This window comes from Colobus angolensis, unplaced genomic scaffold, assembly GCF_000951035.1.
Source record: "Colobus angolensis palliatus isolate OR3802 unplaced genomic scaffold, Cang.pa_1.0 Scaffold200, whole genome shotgun sequence".
Lineage (NCBI taxonomy): Eukaryota > Metazoa > Chordata > Mammalia > Primates > Cercopithecidae > Colobus > Colobus angolensis.
The window spans coordinates 319,776-335,204 of NW_012115156.1; the positions used below are offsets into that span (position 1 = coordinate 319,776).

The window sequence follows — 15,429 nt, forward strand, 5'->3', positions numbered from 1 at the left end:
CTTTCTAAATAAGTTGTTTGTTTATGATAAACTAAAAGAAAAAGTGGATATATACACATGTAAATATATAGATAAATATGCATATGTCTACACATAATATGAAGTCTATAGAGTGACTCTGAAGTTGTGAATCTCTCTCTTACTTGATGATCTTTAACAACAACAGAGCTGGATAACTTATGTGTTTAAGGATTGATATATTCTTATTTTGCTTGGACCTAATTCTACATTTTATTTTTATTTCAGAATGATAGAGGTCTTCAGCTTGTGGCTAATTCGATGGTGTGGGTTCCAGAAGGGGGCATGCTGCAGATCACCAACAGAATCTTACAGGCTGAGGCTCCTGGTGCCAGTGCTGAGGAAATTGTCTACAAGATTACACAAGACTACCCCCAATTTGGTAACTATTTTTTCCTTTGGCATGGTTTTATTGTTGCATTCAGCAGTCTAGGATTTGCTACTGTACAGTGACATGAGGCAAGATTGCAATTCCAATGAACTAAGCTTTCTAATACCTTACAAATGCCCTTTAAAAACAGAATAATCATTATAACTATCACACAACACATTTACTAGGTAGTGTACTAAATTTTATAAACACATTATATATAACACCTACAATTTAAGTTTTAAAACAACTTCATTTTGCAGATGAAAATACTGGGTAAAGTAGCTTGCTGCAAGTCACTTAGCTAATATATGTCAGTTTAATTTCAAAGGTCAGGCTCTCAAACTCTGCCTTATATGCCTTCTAGAATATCACTAGAGTTCTTCTTAATGAGACTTAAAAAAAATTACATGAAAACATTTTTCAGTGTTCTCCAGTGTTACTTCTGCTTCCAGCAAGATAGTCAAATATGAAAACTTGAGAAATTTACCATTATCATTATCTAGAAATGGTGCATAAAATTGACTGGGCACAGTGGCTCATGCCTGTAATCCCAGCACTTTGGGAGGCCAAAGCAGGTGGATCATGAGGTCAGGAGATCGAGACCATCCTCAGACCATCCTGGCTAAGACAGTGAAACCCCACATCTACTAAAAATGCAAAAAATTAGCCGGGCGTAGTGGTGGGCGCCTGTAGTCCCAGCCACTCAGGAGGCTGAGGCAGGAGAATGGTGTGAACCTGGGAGGCAGAGCTTGCATTGAGCCGAGATTGCATCACTGCACTCCAGCCTAGGTGAATGAGCAAGACTCTGTCTCGAAAAAAAAAAAAAACAAACAAACAAAAAAAGAAGTGCTGGTTAAAATTTAATGGGAATTATAAGTGTTCGTAGCTGACTTCCCAAGGATAGAGAGAAATCGCCAGGTGCCAGCAACAAAGAAGGCACTGAAGGCCAGTTATTGCAAGAGCTAATAGCATAGGTTCTCCAAAAGGGGTTGGGCATGTCTCAATAACCCAGGGGCTTGGGACTTAACGTCCATGCAGAGACAGAACATTGGAATCAAGATGCTGCATAAAGCCAGGACTCAGGAAGGACATGCCTTCAATTAAAAGGACAGAGTAGAAACAAGAAGCTCATCAGCACAGAGAGATGGCAGAGAAATCTGCCTCTTTCTTGGAATCAGAGTAGAAAAAAAAGCCTGGTGAAAATTCAGAACTTTAGGCCTATTTTTCCAGTAAATCTCAGGTTAAATTAGACCACATGTCTTGTCTATGAAACCTGAAGCTGAGGTACTTTATGAAAATTAATCTCAGGCCGATGATACGTCTTGGGTTCTTTATTGAAACTAGTAGAAACTACTACAGAAGGCCCACTCTCTGCTAAGCTACACAGGATTCTCAGAAGAAACCACTGAAGCTCAGAATTTAAAATTATGGAATATGGGAGGTAACAATCTGTAGTACCATAACCAAAACGAGAAAGAAGATTAAAACCCCAAGAATTTCAAATAAAGTAACAGTCTTACAAAAACTATGAAATAAGCAGATTTGAAATGATTTAAAGACATAAAAGAAGGAATTGAAACAGTGTGGAAAAAACAACATGATATGAAAGTAAAGGAACAGGTAGATTTTTAAAAAATAACTACATTGATCATGTGAAAATGAAAATTATCCCATTAAAAGTAAAAACTCACTTGGCATATTAAATAGCAGAGGAAGGATAATCTGTTTTTAATCTCGGCCGTCAGATTTTTTAAATTACATATTTTCTGTAGGGAGGAAAAAAGTTAACTTTTATTTCATTTAAAAGTAATTCTGCCGGGCGCGGTGGCTCACGCCTGTAATCCCAGCACTTTGGGAGGCCGAGGTGGGTGGATTACGAGGCCAGGAGATCGAGACCATCCTGGCTAACACGGTGAAACCCCGTCTCTAATAAAAATGCAAAAAATTAGCCGGGCTTGGCGGCGGGTGCCTGTAGTCCCAGCTACTTGGGAGGCTGAGGCAGGAGAATGGCGTGAACCTAGGAGGTGGAGCTTGCAGTGAGCCAAGATCGTGCCACTATACTCCAGCCTGGGTGACAGAGCGAGACTCTGTCTCAAAAAAAAAAAAAAAAAGTAATTCTGATGTCCACAAAGACATTGAAAAGCCATCTAATCGAGAAAATGGGTGTTATAATTATAAAACGATCAGTCTAGCTGAGATGTCATTTATTATAGCAATGTAACCTTGGAAAAGGCAGGTATAAGGTCTTGTACCGTAGGTTTCTTTGAGAAGTTAGGCTAAATCATTAAAAAATTTTCAAAAAACTCTTACACTAAAAAGTTGCAAAAATAGTACAAAAGCTCTTGAATACCCTTTACTTATCTTCCCCTAATGTTAATGTCTTGTAACTATAGAACAATTATTGAAACCAGGAAATTAACACTAATACGATACTATTAATCAATTCACAGGCCTTATTCAAATTTTGCCAATTTTCCCACCAATGCCCTTTACCCAATCCAGGATCTCAAATTACACTCACTTGCCATGTCTCCTTGGTCTCCTCCAGTCTGCGACACACACTTCCTCCGTCTTTGTCTTTTATGACACTGACTCTTTTGAAGAGTGCTGGTTAGATATTTGTAGACTATCACTGAATTTGTGTTAGTCTGAGGATGATTTCTCGTGATTGGGTTAAGGTTGTGCTTTTCCCCCTTTCTCAGCGCACCATCAGGAGGTACATAATCTCACTATGTCTTATGACAGGTGATATTAACTTTGATCACTTGGTTAAAGTGGCATCTATCAGATTTTTCCATTCTAAAGTTACTATTTTTCCATTTGTAATTAGTAAGTTTCCTGTTCTCATTGTACTTTCAACTACTGATTGTAAGCCAGGTATTTTTAAAGTCCTTTTCATCTCTTAAAATCTATGACTCTTTTGACGTATTAAATTCTCTTTATCTTCATCAGTAAAAGACAAAAAATTAAGCCCCCAAATTCCCTAGAAACAACACAATATTCCATTAAGTCTTAAATAAAACAATGCTGAATTAAATGGTTTTTAAGCAGATAAAAGTTTGCCATTTTAGTTTGATAAATATCACGTAGGCTTTATTGTGATGCTTTCCTGCTGTAACTCTTTTAATTAACTTCTTCTTATGAACATGATCCTTCCATGTATCCAGAGCCCCCTATTAGTAATAATCAAATCACGTTACCTAGAAATCATTCAAGAGTGAAATTGGTGGTGGGAACTAGAAGTCCACTTAACATAACTCTGCTTACATCTATCAGCCCCAATTATGTAAATTTGTGGAGACTTTACCTTGTACTTCCTCATCACTTAAGAAAGTTCAAGCTGGACTTTGGGCTTTTTGTGAAGAGCTGACGCCTCGAAACAGAACCAAATGTAAATTGTTTGTATGGTATGTGCATGAAGGACCTGAGTTCAACCACTTGCAGACTCACCACCATTTTCAGATACAGATGTTCCTAAACTTACACCCTGTTAAACTCATCGTAAGTTGAAAATATCGTTAATTGAAAATACATTTAATACACCTAACCTACCGAACATCATAGCTTAGCCTAGCCTACCTTAAATGTGACCAGAATATTTACATTAGCCTAGAGTTGGGTAAATCATCTAACATAAAGCATGTTTTATAATTAAGTGTTTAATATCTCATGTAACTTATTAACTACTGTACTGAAAGTGAAAAACAATAGTTTTGCCCCATTGTAACTTCAAAAACTTATAAGTCAAACTACTGAAACTCAGGGAGTATCTGTATAAATTTAGACAACTTGATTAATACTTGTATCCATAGCTGCTTACTTAGATTTGAAAGTAGATATAATGAGATGATTTTAATGAAGTAACTTGAGAATCGTTTGAAGGAGAACCTGATTTAACCTAACACATTGGCAATTCCAAATTATTTATCATAATGTAAGATGCGTTAATATGAATGATCTCAATCTCAAAATGATTCATGGAGATTCAAATGATATTCCAATTCTTAATACCTACTAAATCTTCCCTTCAAAATTATTGGTTAAAATATAGACTCCAGTATAAAGGAAATCCCCAATAGAGATCATTTTCTGTTTTTTAAACTTGGATTTTCATATGTTTAAAGTATTATCTCTTTGTAGTCATATTACGATTAAAGCATAGGTGAGGTATTACAGAAAAAAAAAAAAATGGTTAGCTCTCACCCCTCTGCAGAGAATCCCACAATAGGCTGATATTTCTCCTTGTCCACTCATGGACTTGTCACAAAGGCACCTGTGTTCAGCATTTCCAGTACTGAACCCTTCGTCTTCCCTTCAACCTCCTCCACCTTCTGTATGATTGATGGCCAGTAGTGGCATCCAGTCACCCAGCCCAATAGGTGATTCTCGTTGATGCCTTCCTCTGTCATCCTTTGCAGGAACATTTGTCAAGTTCCATTGCTCCCACTTCCTCAGTAACTCTTGTATCTGTGTTTCTTTCCAGTCTATATAAATGTTAGCTACTGTTGTTACCACTTTTATAGAATAAAGTCCAGCCCCTTTAACAGGATTGTCAACTCTTATAGGCTTTTTATATTCTGACCATATGTTGTGTGTTCTAAATCGATTCATGTCTTTCGCCTACTGGAAAACTCACAGTGACTCCCAGTTGCTTATGGGGCTAATCTTTGGGGTAGGAGCTGCATCTTGCCTAGCTTTGAATCCCTCCATTCCTGAAGGGCCTATCACAGTCATTAGTACTTAGTGGGTACTCAATGACTATTTATTGAGTTAAAATGAATGGGATTCGCAAATACCTTACAATTCCTGTTAATCTGTATGACATGAAAGTGATTTTTTTACATAAAAATTTAGGTTTGTTTCATTAGAGCTTATTAGGAAAATTCTGCTTTGCTTTTTTATCATAAAGCAGAATAACTAGGAAATCAGCATTTGAATGTTTTCTACTCTCCACATTTTCATTGTGGAAATTTTCTTTCACAATATTTTGCAACTGTACTCACATCATAAACAGTCCACATCCTAGAAATCTATATTTATTAACAGCATCTTAGGAACGGAAGTTGAACCAGAGAGAGAAAGGTAATGGAAATTTTTTTTTTACTTGAGTACAAATAAGTTATAATACAAGAAAGAAAACTACAGTGAGTTGATTCTGCATATGATTATATAAAGAGTAGCATAGTCATGTTTCTCTCTTATTTTGGTATTTCATTACCATCCAGGATATTATACTTGTTCTAAATTTGAATTTAGTGCATGTAAATATTAGAATGAGTGTCTGCATTGAGTAAGAAAACAAATTTCTCTAGGGTAATCAAAATGTGCCATCAATTGCCCATTATGTCTAGTGTCTAGTGTATTAAGATTTGAGTATTCTCCTATAGAATATTTTAAAAATTGACACTCTATCTATCTGTCTGTCTTTCTCTCTCCCTCTTCCTCACCCTCTCCCTCCCACTGTCAGAGTGTTAGAGTGGCTTCTTTCAGATTTATTGTTAGATGCATTTTCATGAGAATCTAGCTTCTGCTTGCAGCAGTTCATCCATTCTTCTGTTTGGTCTTCAATTGAAGGCATAGTCTCCCTGTGAAATTTTAATTGTTTCTATAACACTTCTGTATTTTCAGTCTCACTTTAAGAAGATAGAAGGTGAAAGTGAAGGTGCTTTAAGTGAAGAACAAGCAGTACAAACAGATTGCTGGTGATGGTGGTGTTTACATTTATATTTCCTTGCCTCAGTTCTAATAAAGTTTAAAGAATTAATGAGGAGAAAACATGACAAGTTATTTAGCAGTGTAAATACTGATACATATTCACAAAATAATGGTGATTGGTAACAGAGCTTCATGACCAGCTTCATGATCAGATTCAAATCCCAGCTCATCAACTTAACATTTGTGTAACTTCTAACAGTTATTAAGCTGTGAACCTAAAGACCTTCATGTGTAAAATGAAGACGATAATGGCATCATTCAGAATAATTAAATAGAATTAATGAGAAGTTTATTAGTCTGTTTTCACACTGCTGATAAAGACATACCCGAGACTGGGAAGAAAAAGAGGTTTAATTGGACTCACAGTTCCACATGGCTGGGGAGGCCTCAGAATCATGGCAGGAGGAGAAAGGCACTTCTTACATGGTGGCAGCAAGAGAAAATGAGGGAGAGGCAAAAGGGGAAACCCCTGATAAACCCATTAGATCTTGTGAGACTTATTTACTATCAGGAGAATAGCATGGGAAAGACCGGACCCTGTGATTCAGTTACCTCCCCCTGGGTCCCTCCCACAACATGTGGGAATTCTGGGAGATACAGTTCAAGTTGAGATTTGGGTAGGGACACAGCCGAACTATGTGAAGAAAGATGACCAACATTATTTTTAAGCACCTGTGAGGTATATACTATTATTTTCTTTTTCTGAATGAGTAACGAAGGCTTACGCAACTTAAGGAAGCTCACTTAGCTAAAAGCAATGGAGTTGGGTTTGAATCACCACATAGAATATAGTGGGGTACCTGCCATATGACTTCCACTGTTACCTATTACAAGTTAAGCATCCCTAATCCAAAAATCTGAAATCTGAAATGCTCCAAAATCCATAACCTTGAGAGCACTGACATGATGCCACAAGTGGAAAATTCTACCCCTGACCTCATGTGAAAGGTTACAGCCAAAACTTATTTCGTGCACAAAATTTATTTTTAAATATTATATAAAATTACCTTCAGGCTATGTGTGTAAGGTGTATATAAAACATCAGTGAGTTTCATGTTTAGACCTGGGCCCTGAATCTAAGATATCTCATTATGTATATGAGATATCTTATAAAAAATCTGAAATCTGAAACACTCTGGTCCTAAGAATTTCAGATAAGAGATATTGAACCTGTATTACTATCATTGGACAGAATTATCTCATGAAAATTTTCCACTGAATTGTTTCTAACTTCCCATTATGTTTTCACTAAACACTTCCTGGCTGGAAACCATTTTCTGTTACATAGAAAGTTGTGCATAGAAATGAATCCATTCAATGCCCAGTATTTGAATATTTGTCTATAGTATTCGCTACTATCTGGGTCTCTTTATGTAATTTTTAATAGATAATAAGTCAGTAACTTCACACATGAATTGTCCTTGAATGACTCTTAGTTCTTTTAGCAGGAAGCCTGAGAATTCTGTTTCTAAAGGATTCAATACTATCTATTGAATTATGTGTTAACATCCTTTCCTTCACCTTAGATAAAAATAAAGAAGTACATCATTTCTTTTTAGTTTAAAAGGTAAGGGCTCTGACTTTTCCTAGGGACCCTCACTAACTGTGTGGCCTGTGCCTTCGTAGGGGAGGTGGTCCTTCTGGTGAATATGCCTGCAGACAGCCCTGCAGATGACGGGCAGCACCTGCCTGATGGGAGGACGGCTACCCCCACCAGCACCTTCACCCAGCAGGACATCAATGAAGGCATTGTATGGTACAGGCACTCAGGAGCCCCAGCCCAGAGCGACTCCTTCCGCTTCCAGGTACCCTCTGCTTCCTGACTTCTCTGAAGTCTGATGAATCCAATAATCCAATCACTCTTATTTATAATCACCTTGAGTAATTTTCTGCAGTTGACAGGAAATCACGTTTGGGGGATGTGTTAGTCCATTTTCATGCTGCTGATAAAGACGTATCCGAGACTGGGTAATTTACAAAGAAAAAGAGGTTTAGTGGACTCACAGTTCTGTGTGGCTGGAGAGGCCTCACAATCACAGTGGAAAGCGAAAGGCATGTCTTACGTGGCAGAAGGCGAGAGAGAATGAGAGCCAAGTGAAAAGGGAAACTCCTTATAAAACCATCAGATCTCGTGAGACTTACTCACTGCCAGGAGAACAGTATGGGGGAAACTGCCACCGTGATTCAGTTATCTCCCACCGGGCCCCTCCCACAACATGTGAGAATTATGGGAGCTATGATTCAAGATGAGAATTGGATGGGGACCCAGCAAAACCACATCAGTGGAATTCCCTACAAAATATAATTCATAGCATTAGTTTTTTTAATTTGTCAGTTCAGATATATATGTATATTTACAAGCAGAGTTATCCACAACCAAGATGTTTAGGTTAGATAATGGCCAAAGTGTTCAGAAAAAAAAGTCTTTAAAATATAAAAAAATACTACACGGGGAAAAAAAAATCTTACCTTCCAGTTTTGAATGTTCTTGGAACACTTACTGTCTTGTGATAGGATCATGGGCCTATAGCCAAACTCAACAGGTATAGGTGTCAGTTCAGCCACTTACTAGCTACACAACTTTGGGCAAATTACTTGAGCAAAACTTCTGTGCTTCATTTTCCTTGTCTGTCAAATAGGATTATTGTGAGGATTTAATGAGTTAATACATATGGAGTACTTAGAATACTGCCTATCACATAGTTAGCATTATATTAAGGGTTTGTTATTACCATTTGTAAAAATCAGTCAAATACCAGACCGTAAGGAGACCTTCAGTAGATTAAAGAACAAGAATTTTACTGCATAGGCTGGGCACAGGGGCTCACGCTTGTAATCTCAGCACCCCGGGAGGCCAAGGCAGGCAGATTGCGTCAGTCCAGGAGTTTGAGACCAGCTTTGGCAACATGGTGAAACCCTGTCTTGACAAAAAGTACAAAAATTAGATGGGCACGGTGGCAGCTAGGCAGAAGGATCACTTGAGCCTAGGAGGTAGAGGCTGCACTGAGCCATGATAATGCCATTGCAGTCTAGCCTGGATGACAGAGTGAGACCCTCCCCCCCAGCAAAAAAAAACAAGAAAGAAAAATAATATGCATATGTTCTCTGGCTATTATAAATCTAATTATAAATTATAAATTAATAATAAAATGATAAACAAAAATTCAGGCCACTTGGAATATTTTAAATGGTCTCTTCAATAATTACTAGGAAATTCCTTAAAGAAAATCAGAACAGCAAACACTTAAGAAATATTGATGAAGAGGAAATAACCTATCAAAACTTAAATCATATGGACAAAATTGTACTCAGAAGAAAATTGATGGTCTTAAGCACTTATTATTGAGCAAGAAAGCATTAAAATACGTGGACAAAATATTTAACTCGAGAAGCCAGAGAACTGCAAGGGAAACCTAAGGAAAGCAAAAAGAAGGAATTAGTAGAGATAAGCAGAGGAATTGGTTAATTATAAAATGCTAGAAATGACAAACAAATAAAAAACCTGATTCTTTGAAGATCAATAAAATTAGGAAGACCTCTGACAAGCATGATTTGGAAATAAAGAATCATACAGAAATACAAAGGAATAAGGAATGATGAATGAGAAAGAGTGTTTAAGCATGGAAACCGAGAAGAATTTGGTAAAGTGTAAGAGAAAATATCTATGTTTATGGGGAACAGCCAAAGCAGTGTCAGGGCCTCTCAAAGTCTGAGTCTTTTTCTTTGTCTAGGAATCCAGCTGGCGCTCAACTCACCCAGCTCACCTTGTTAAAATGATCATTCATTCTGCTTCTGATGTCTGGCATGTACATCTTCATCGCCTGACTAATTTATATTGTGTAAAAGATGTGCTTTTCCAGAGAGCAGGTTGAGATAAATTTGGAAACCATTAAAATGAGATTATCCTGAGCACATTGAATGTCCAATGAGTGAGCAAACATTGGCTGCCCTTTGCCCAAGTTAACTTTTCATTTTTAGCACCTGGAGACTGCAGCAGTCATCAAAGAATGAGTCAGAATGAAGGCAAAGACCTCAATCAAAAGAAGTCACCTCTGCAAACTAGAATCCTCAGATCTGCCTTTGCTTTCGTAGAGTCAGGAAGGAGAATGTTATCAATATGGAGCACTTGCCTGGAAGCAGAATCTAAGTAGCTGCTCAAAATAATATCTGATGGCTTTTGTAATTTGGTTACTGAGTAAATAAATAAAGTTTCAAAAATAATAAAAAATAACAAAAAATAGTGATTTAAAAAAAAAAATCTCACTGGATGAAGCCATCCAGTTGAATGAACATTATTACTTACAAAGTGATTTCCTTTACAGAGCCTTCACACATTTTGCTCAAAATGTGTTTAGAACTCCTATGTGAAATTGCCTTTAAAATGTGTGGGATATTCTTTAGAATATCCTCCATAGTGGCAGTGTATCATCTTGTGGAAGTGGATTAAAAAATATAGCTAAATAGTCAAAAGTCAGACTAAGGTCTGGTGAGAAAAAGAGTGGTAATTATTTTGGGTTAAAGTGGGGAATAATTATGAAGTAATGGGCTCAGAGTTCCTGTATGATTTGTAAACTTTGTCTGAAGGCATTCCAAAGTATGCATTTTGAACACTGACAGCATCTTCGTTGGAAATATGAAACAACTCTCTGGGATTATGTTCTCCTGATGTAAAAGTTTTGGCATGTTTATTGTAAAAGTCTCATTGTTTTATAGGCATACCTCATATTTTGATTTGAAGTGAGGTAGACACTACAGCTAGGTGCTAACATAAGTGGTTAGCAAGTTTTTCCATTCATCATTTTAGTGTCCCTAAAGGATTTCAAACTTTAAACATATCCTATCCTAATAATTCTTTTTCTTTTTACTTTTTTTTTTCTTTAAAGCAGAAAATGCAGTATAATGAGTTGCATGGATTTTTTTTTTTTTTTTTTTTTTTTTTTTGAGACAGAGTTTCACTCAGTTGCTCAGGCTGGAGTGCAGTGGTGTGATCTTGGCTCACTACAACCTCCACCTCCCTGGTTCAAGTGATTCTCCTACCTCAACCTCCCGAGTAGCTGGGATTACAGGTGCCTGCCACCATGCCCAGCTAATTTTTTGTATTTTTTAATAGAGACGGGGTTTCTCCATGTTGGGCAGGCTGATCTTGAACTCCTGACATCAAGTGATCCACCTGCCTTGGCCTCCCAAAGTGCTGGGATTACAGGCATGAGCCACCGCATCCAGCCAAGTTGCATGGATTTAATGCCATTTTAATGTTGATGTGCTGTCATGAGCCATCAATGGATCCCATCTATTACTCTGCATCCAAGATTTGGGACATATATAATGTGAGTGGGATTAGAAAATAGAGCATGGCATAGTGCAAAGAAAGCATGCACATTCAGAGTCATTTTTTGGTGTGGGAAGGAGCCCTGGTTTGGGTATATTCAGGTCACTTTGACACAGCCTTAGGAAATGTGGTTCGAAAAAGACCAACACATTTCCCATCAGTGTCTTTACTGGATTAATTCATTTGCTCAGTAATATGACTACATTTCACTACCTATTCAACACTATTCAATGTTTGGTTCTTTCTCTTCAAAAGATAGAATGTATTCCACCACCATGCCGCTATCCCTTTTCTAATTTCCTGAAGCTACCAAAGTGAGTCACTTGATCAGTGGAATGATCGTAAACCTGACTGATCTGGTTAAATACTGCCACTTGTTGCCTTTGTGACTTTGACACATTGCTTAAATTTTCTGACCTTCAGTTTCCTCACCTGTAAAAAAGGGGATAATAATATCTACTCTGTGGATACTAAGTAAGAGAACCCTTGAAAAGTAGCTAATGCAGCGCTGAGCCCGTAATAATAATAGATGATGAGTGAATTATAGTTATTGGTGGTAAGATCATTTACAGAGATGCTGTATCTCCTTAAAAACATGTATTTTGAGACTCTATCCCAGGCATCTGATGTGATCAAGATAAAGACAGAGAAGACAGGCTTTCTGTTGGAGTAACTTTTAAAGACATAGAGAAAGAGCTGCTATCCCTGCCTCTTTTTCTCAGAATTGATAGAACTCAGCCCCCTGCCATATGGAATTAATGCAACTCCACATGTCACACAGTATTTAGCAAACAATGGAGAGAAGGAAGGTTTAAGAGGGCAGTCCAGTAACTGATGAGGAGGGAGAAGCTGCATAGGAAAAGCAGCATTCTTCAGGTTTTTGAAGAAGCAGGAAAGTTGAAGCAGGAAAAAGTTGATTTTGTGACCATTACACTAATTGTGAATGTTACCAATCGTGCCCTGCAATGATGAGGCTGAGATTTGTCACTTAACCTATCACTTACCTGTGCTGGTTAAAAATGAAAGAAATGGAATACAAATCTTATTACATACTCATAATAAGATATTATATAGTCCTCAAAAATTATGTTTTCTGGCGTGTTTAATGATATAGCAAACTATCATATTATTGTAAGTAAAAAATTATAATATGCAATTGATACGTGTGCATATAAAATGTTAAATATCAACATATTTATATTCATTATTTCTAGGTAGTGAAATTCTAGATTATTTTTTTATTTCTTATTTATACTTTCCTGCATTTTCAGCTTTGCTTAAAATGAAATCAGTAAAAGATCAATATTAAAATATGAATCAGTAAAAGATCAATATTAAAATATGAAGGGCAGAATGAGAGTTGTAATGCAGGAGCATATAGAATTTAAAGACAGCTGGCTTAAAAGAGGGAAAAACTCACGTGTGGACATGCTTGCCCAATAGAAGATGAGAGGCTCACCAGGATGACCTTCTTTTCAGGTGTCCAGTGCCTCTGATGCCCAGACCCGCCTGGAGAGCCGCATGTTCAACATCGCGATCTTACCACAGACACCTGAAGCACCTAAACTGTCTCTGGAAGCATCTCTCCATATGACTGTGAGTTGGGTGGGAGGCTTGTGGTTTCCACTTAGAGGAGGCACACAGCACGCTGATGGGATTTGATAGAGTGTCCTGGTTTTGTATGCAGTAAGTTCCTGGCCCAGATCACAGACTTGGGGGCCAGAAAGCCTAGTGATCACATTTCTCATTGACTTGAAAAAGGAACTTAAAATTCCCAGAATGAAAGGAAGGTTATGCGGAATCCATATTGACCCCCCATCCATCGCTGATGTCCCTTCTACAGTATTCCAGATGTTCCAGGGATCCTCCTTGAAAACTTGGAGGAAATTTCGGGCTTATGTCCATGAAATCAATATTTAGGTATCATTGGTTCCCTAGTTATAGGTCCACCTAGCGGAGAAACTATTACTCCATCTTCTAGAAGCCCTGTGAGAAACTTTCCTCTGTAAAAGTTTCCTAGAGAAGGTGCTGTCAATGCTAAATCCAGAAAGATAAATAACAATTATCCAAGTGAAAATTTGGGGGCACATTGGGAGGAATGGAGAGGTGATGACAAAGGGCATTGCCACAAGTGAAAAGAGCATATGCAAAGGCCCAGAGGTGAGAGAGAATAGAACTGTTGCAAAATTGCAAACAGTTCAAGACTGGAGAAATTAGGAAGGCAGCAAGGAGGTGTGATGAGGATAAGGAGGTCATCAAGCTATCACAGAAAGCCTCGTATGCTGGTGGGAAGGAGTGTGGGCCATGGGAAAAGGTAAAGCGAGGTGTCAACTAAATTGGTGCATGAAGCTTAGTTGAGACAATTAGCAACTCCCCCATGGCCCTCTCTCTGGGGAGGGGAGAGGGTGAGTGCTATAATGCCAAAACCCCTCTTCCAGACAGAGCCGCAAACATGTAAGACCTTGTAAATTAATCATCATGGGTCCACATTTTAGTTAGCACCCACACAATTATGCTCCAAAGCAGTGTATCAGCCTTGAGCCACAACAAAGAGAACAGTTATAGTTTTAGAAATTATGGGTCTGGGACATGACAGAGACATAAAGGGGAAAATAGAAAGTTTTTAATGAATAGCTGGTATTGGCATTTCCACCATAAACCGTAATTTAAAGAAATCATAATTCAGCAGCACTATAAAGTCTATAATTCATCATTCTGACTGGAGGAACTTGGATCAGAATTTTCTCTAAACTGTTAAGAAAAATGTGCACGCACAGGTCTTGCCAAATGCTAATGCAGAGTTATTTTGAGTTTGGAGGAAACAATGGGCCAGGAACCAGGAAGACAGTGCTGTTTCCTGCACTGTCGCTGTGGACCTCTGAAGAGAATTTTCAAGTCACTTAGCCTTTAAGGGCTTAGGTTGCATACGTGCAAATTAGGTCTGTCCAGTTAAAACTTAGGTTAGTTTACTGTAAACTGTGATTAGCCTACTTGTATGTTACTTAAAATATATAGTTTATATATTTTTTGACACTAATTAGGGCCATTACGATAGGGCATACTTGTGGTCTGTAATAAAAATGTATTCTCAATTTAGTCATTTAGTCTCATCTAATAACACAAGTTGTTGAGATATTTGGTAAATATATTGTGAATGCATATGGTAAATACATGGCATATTTAGTATACTTGTATATGTGATTAAAGGTAGGAATCTACTTCTCCATTCATTCAGTCTCTCATTCATAAACACTTTTGAGCTCTTAATGTAGGTTAAGAGCTGTGGAAGACATTGGAGAGTCAATGACCATGAAACACAGTCTTTATTCTCAAGGAGCTTTGAGTCTAAAAGAGGAGACAAGCAAATAAATAAGCAGGGATAATACAATGATAAATGCCATGGCAGAACAATGATATGGGAGCAAATGGGAGGACACCAAATCCAGCAGACCATGAGAGAGGGTCACAGAAACATCCTCTGGTGGGGAACAGAGCAGGGTGAGTGTAAATTATCTCAGATTTAATTTGAGGGTTCTCAAATTTAATCCTATATTAGAATCACTATAGAGTTGATGAAAACACAGATTGCACTCACCCACTTCCTACTCCTTCCCTCGGAATCCCCAAAGTCCATTGTATCATTCTTATGCCTTTGCATCCTCATAGCTTAGCTCCCACTTATGAGTGAGAACATACAATGTTTGGTTTTCCATTCCTGAATTACTTCACTTAGAATAATAGGTGAGGGATAAAAGACTACAAATTGGGTTCAGTGCATACTGCTCGGGTGATGGGTGCACCAAAATCTCACACATCACTACTAAGGAACTTACTCATGTAACCAAATACCATCTGTTCCCCCAAGAAACCTATGGAAATAGAAAATTTTAAAAATTAAAAATTAAAAAAATAAAACACAGATTGCTGGAACCCACCACAGTGTTTTCTAATTTAGTGGATCTGGTGTAGGGTCAAGAATTTGCATTTCTAAAGA

The 15,429-nt window shown here is 37.7% G+C and overlaps 1 protein-coding gene across 1 annotated transcript in view; it reads left to right on the forward strand.

Moving 5' to 3' along the window:
- FRAS1 (Fraser extracellular matrix complex subunit 1) overlaps positions 1 to 15,429 on the forward strand; it is a 455,628-nt gene that overhangs the window by 306,292 nt on the left and 133,907 nt on the right. Inside the window, exons 30-32 of the mRNA XM_011941729.1 lie at positions 247 to 400; positions 7,733 to 7,911; positions 12,915 to 13,031. Coding sequence (XP_011797119.1) covers positions 247 to 400; positions 7,733 to 7,911; positions 12,915 to 13,031 — 450 coding nt within the window. The remainder of the gene's footprint in view (positions 1 to 246; positions 401 to 7,732; positions 7,912 to 12,914; positions 13,032 to 15,429) is intronic.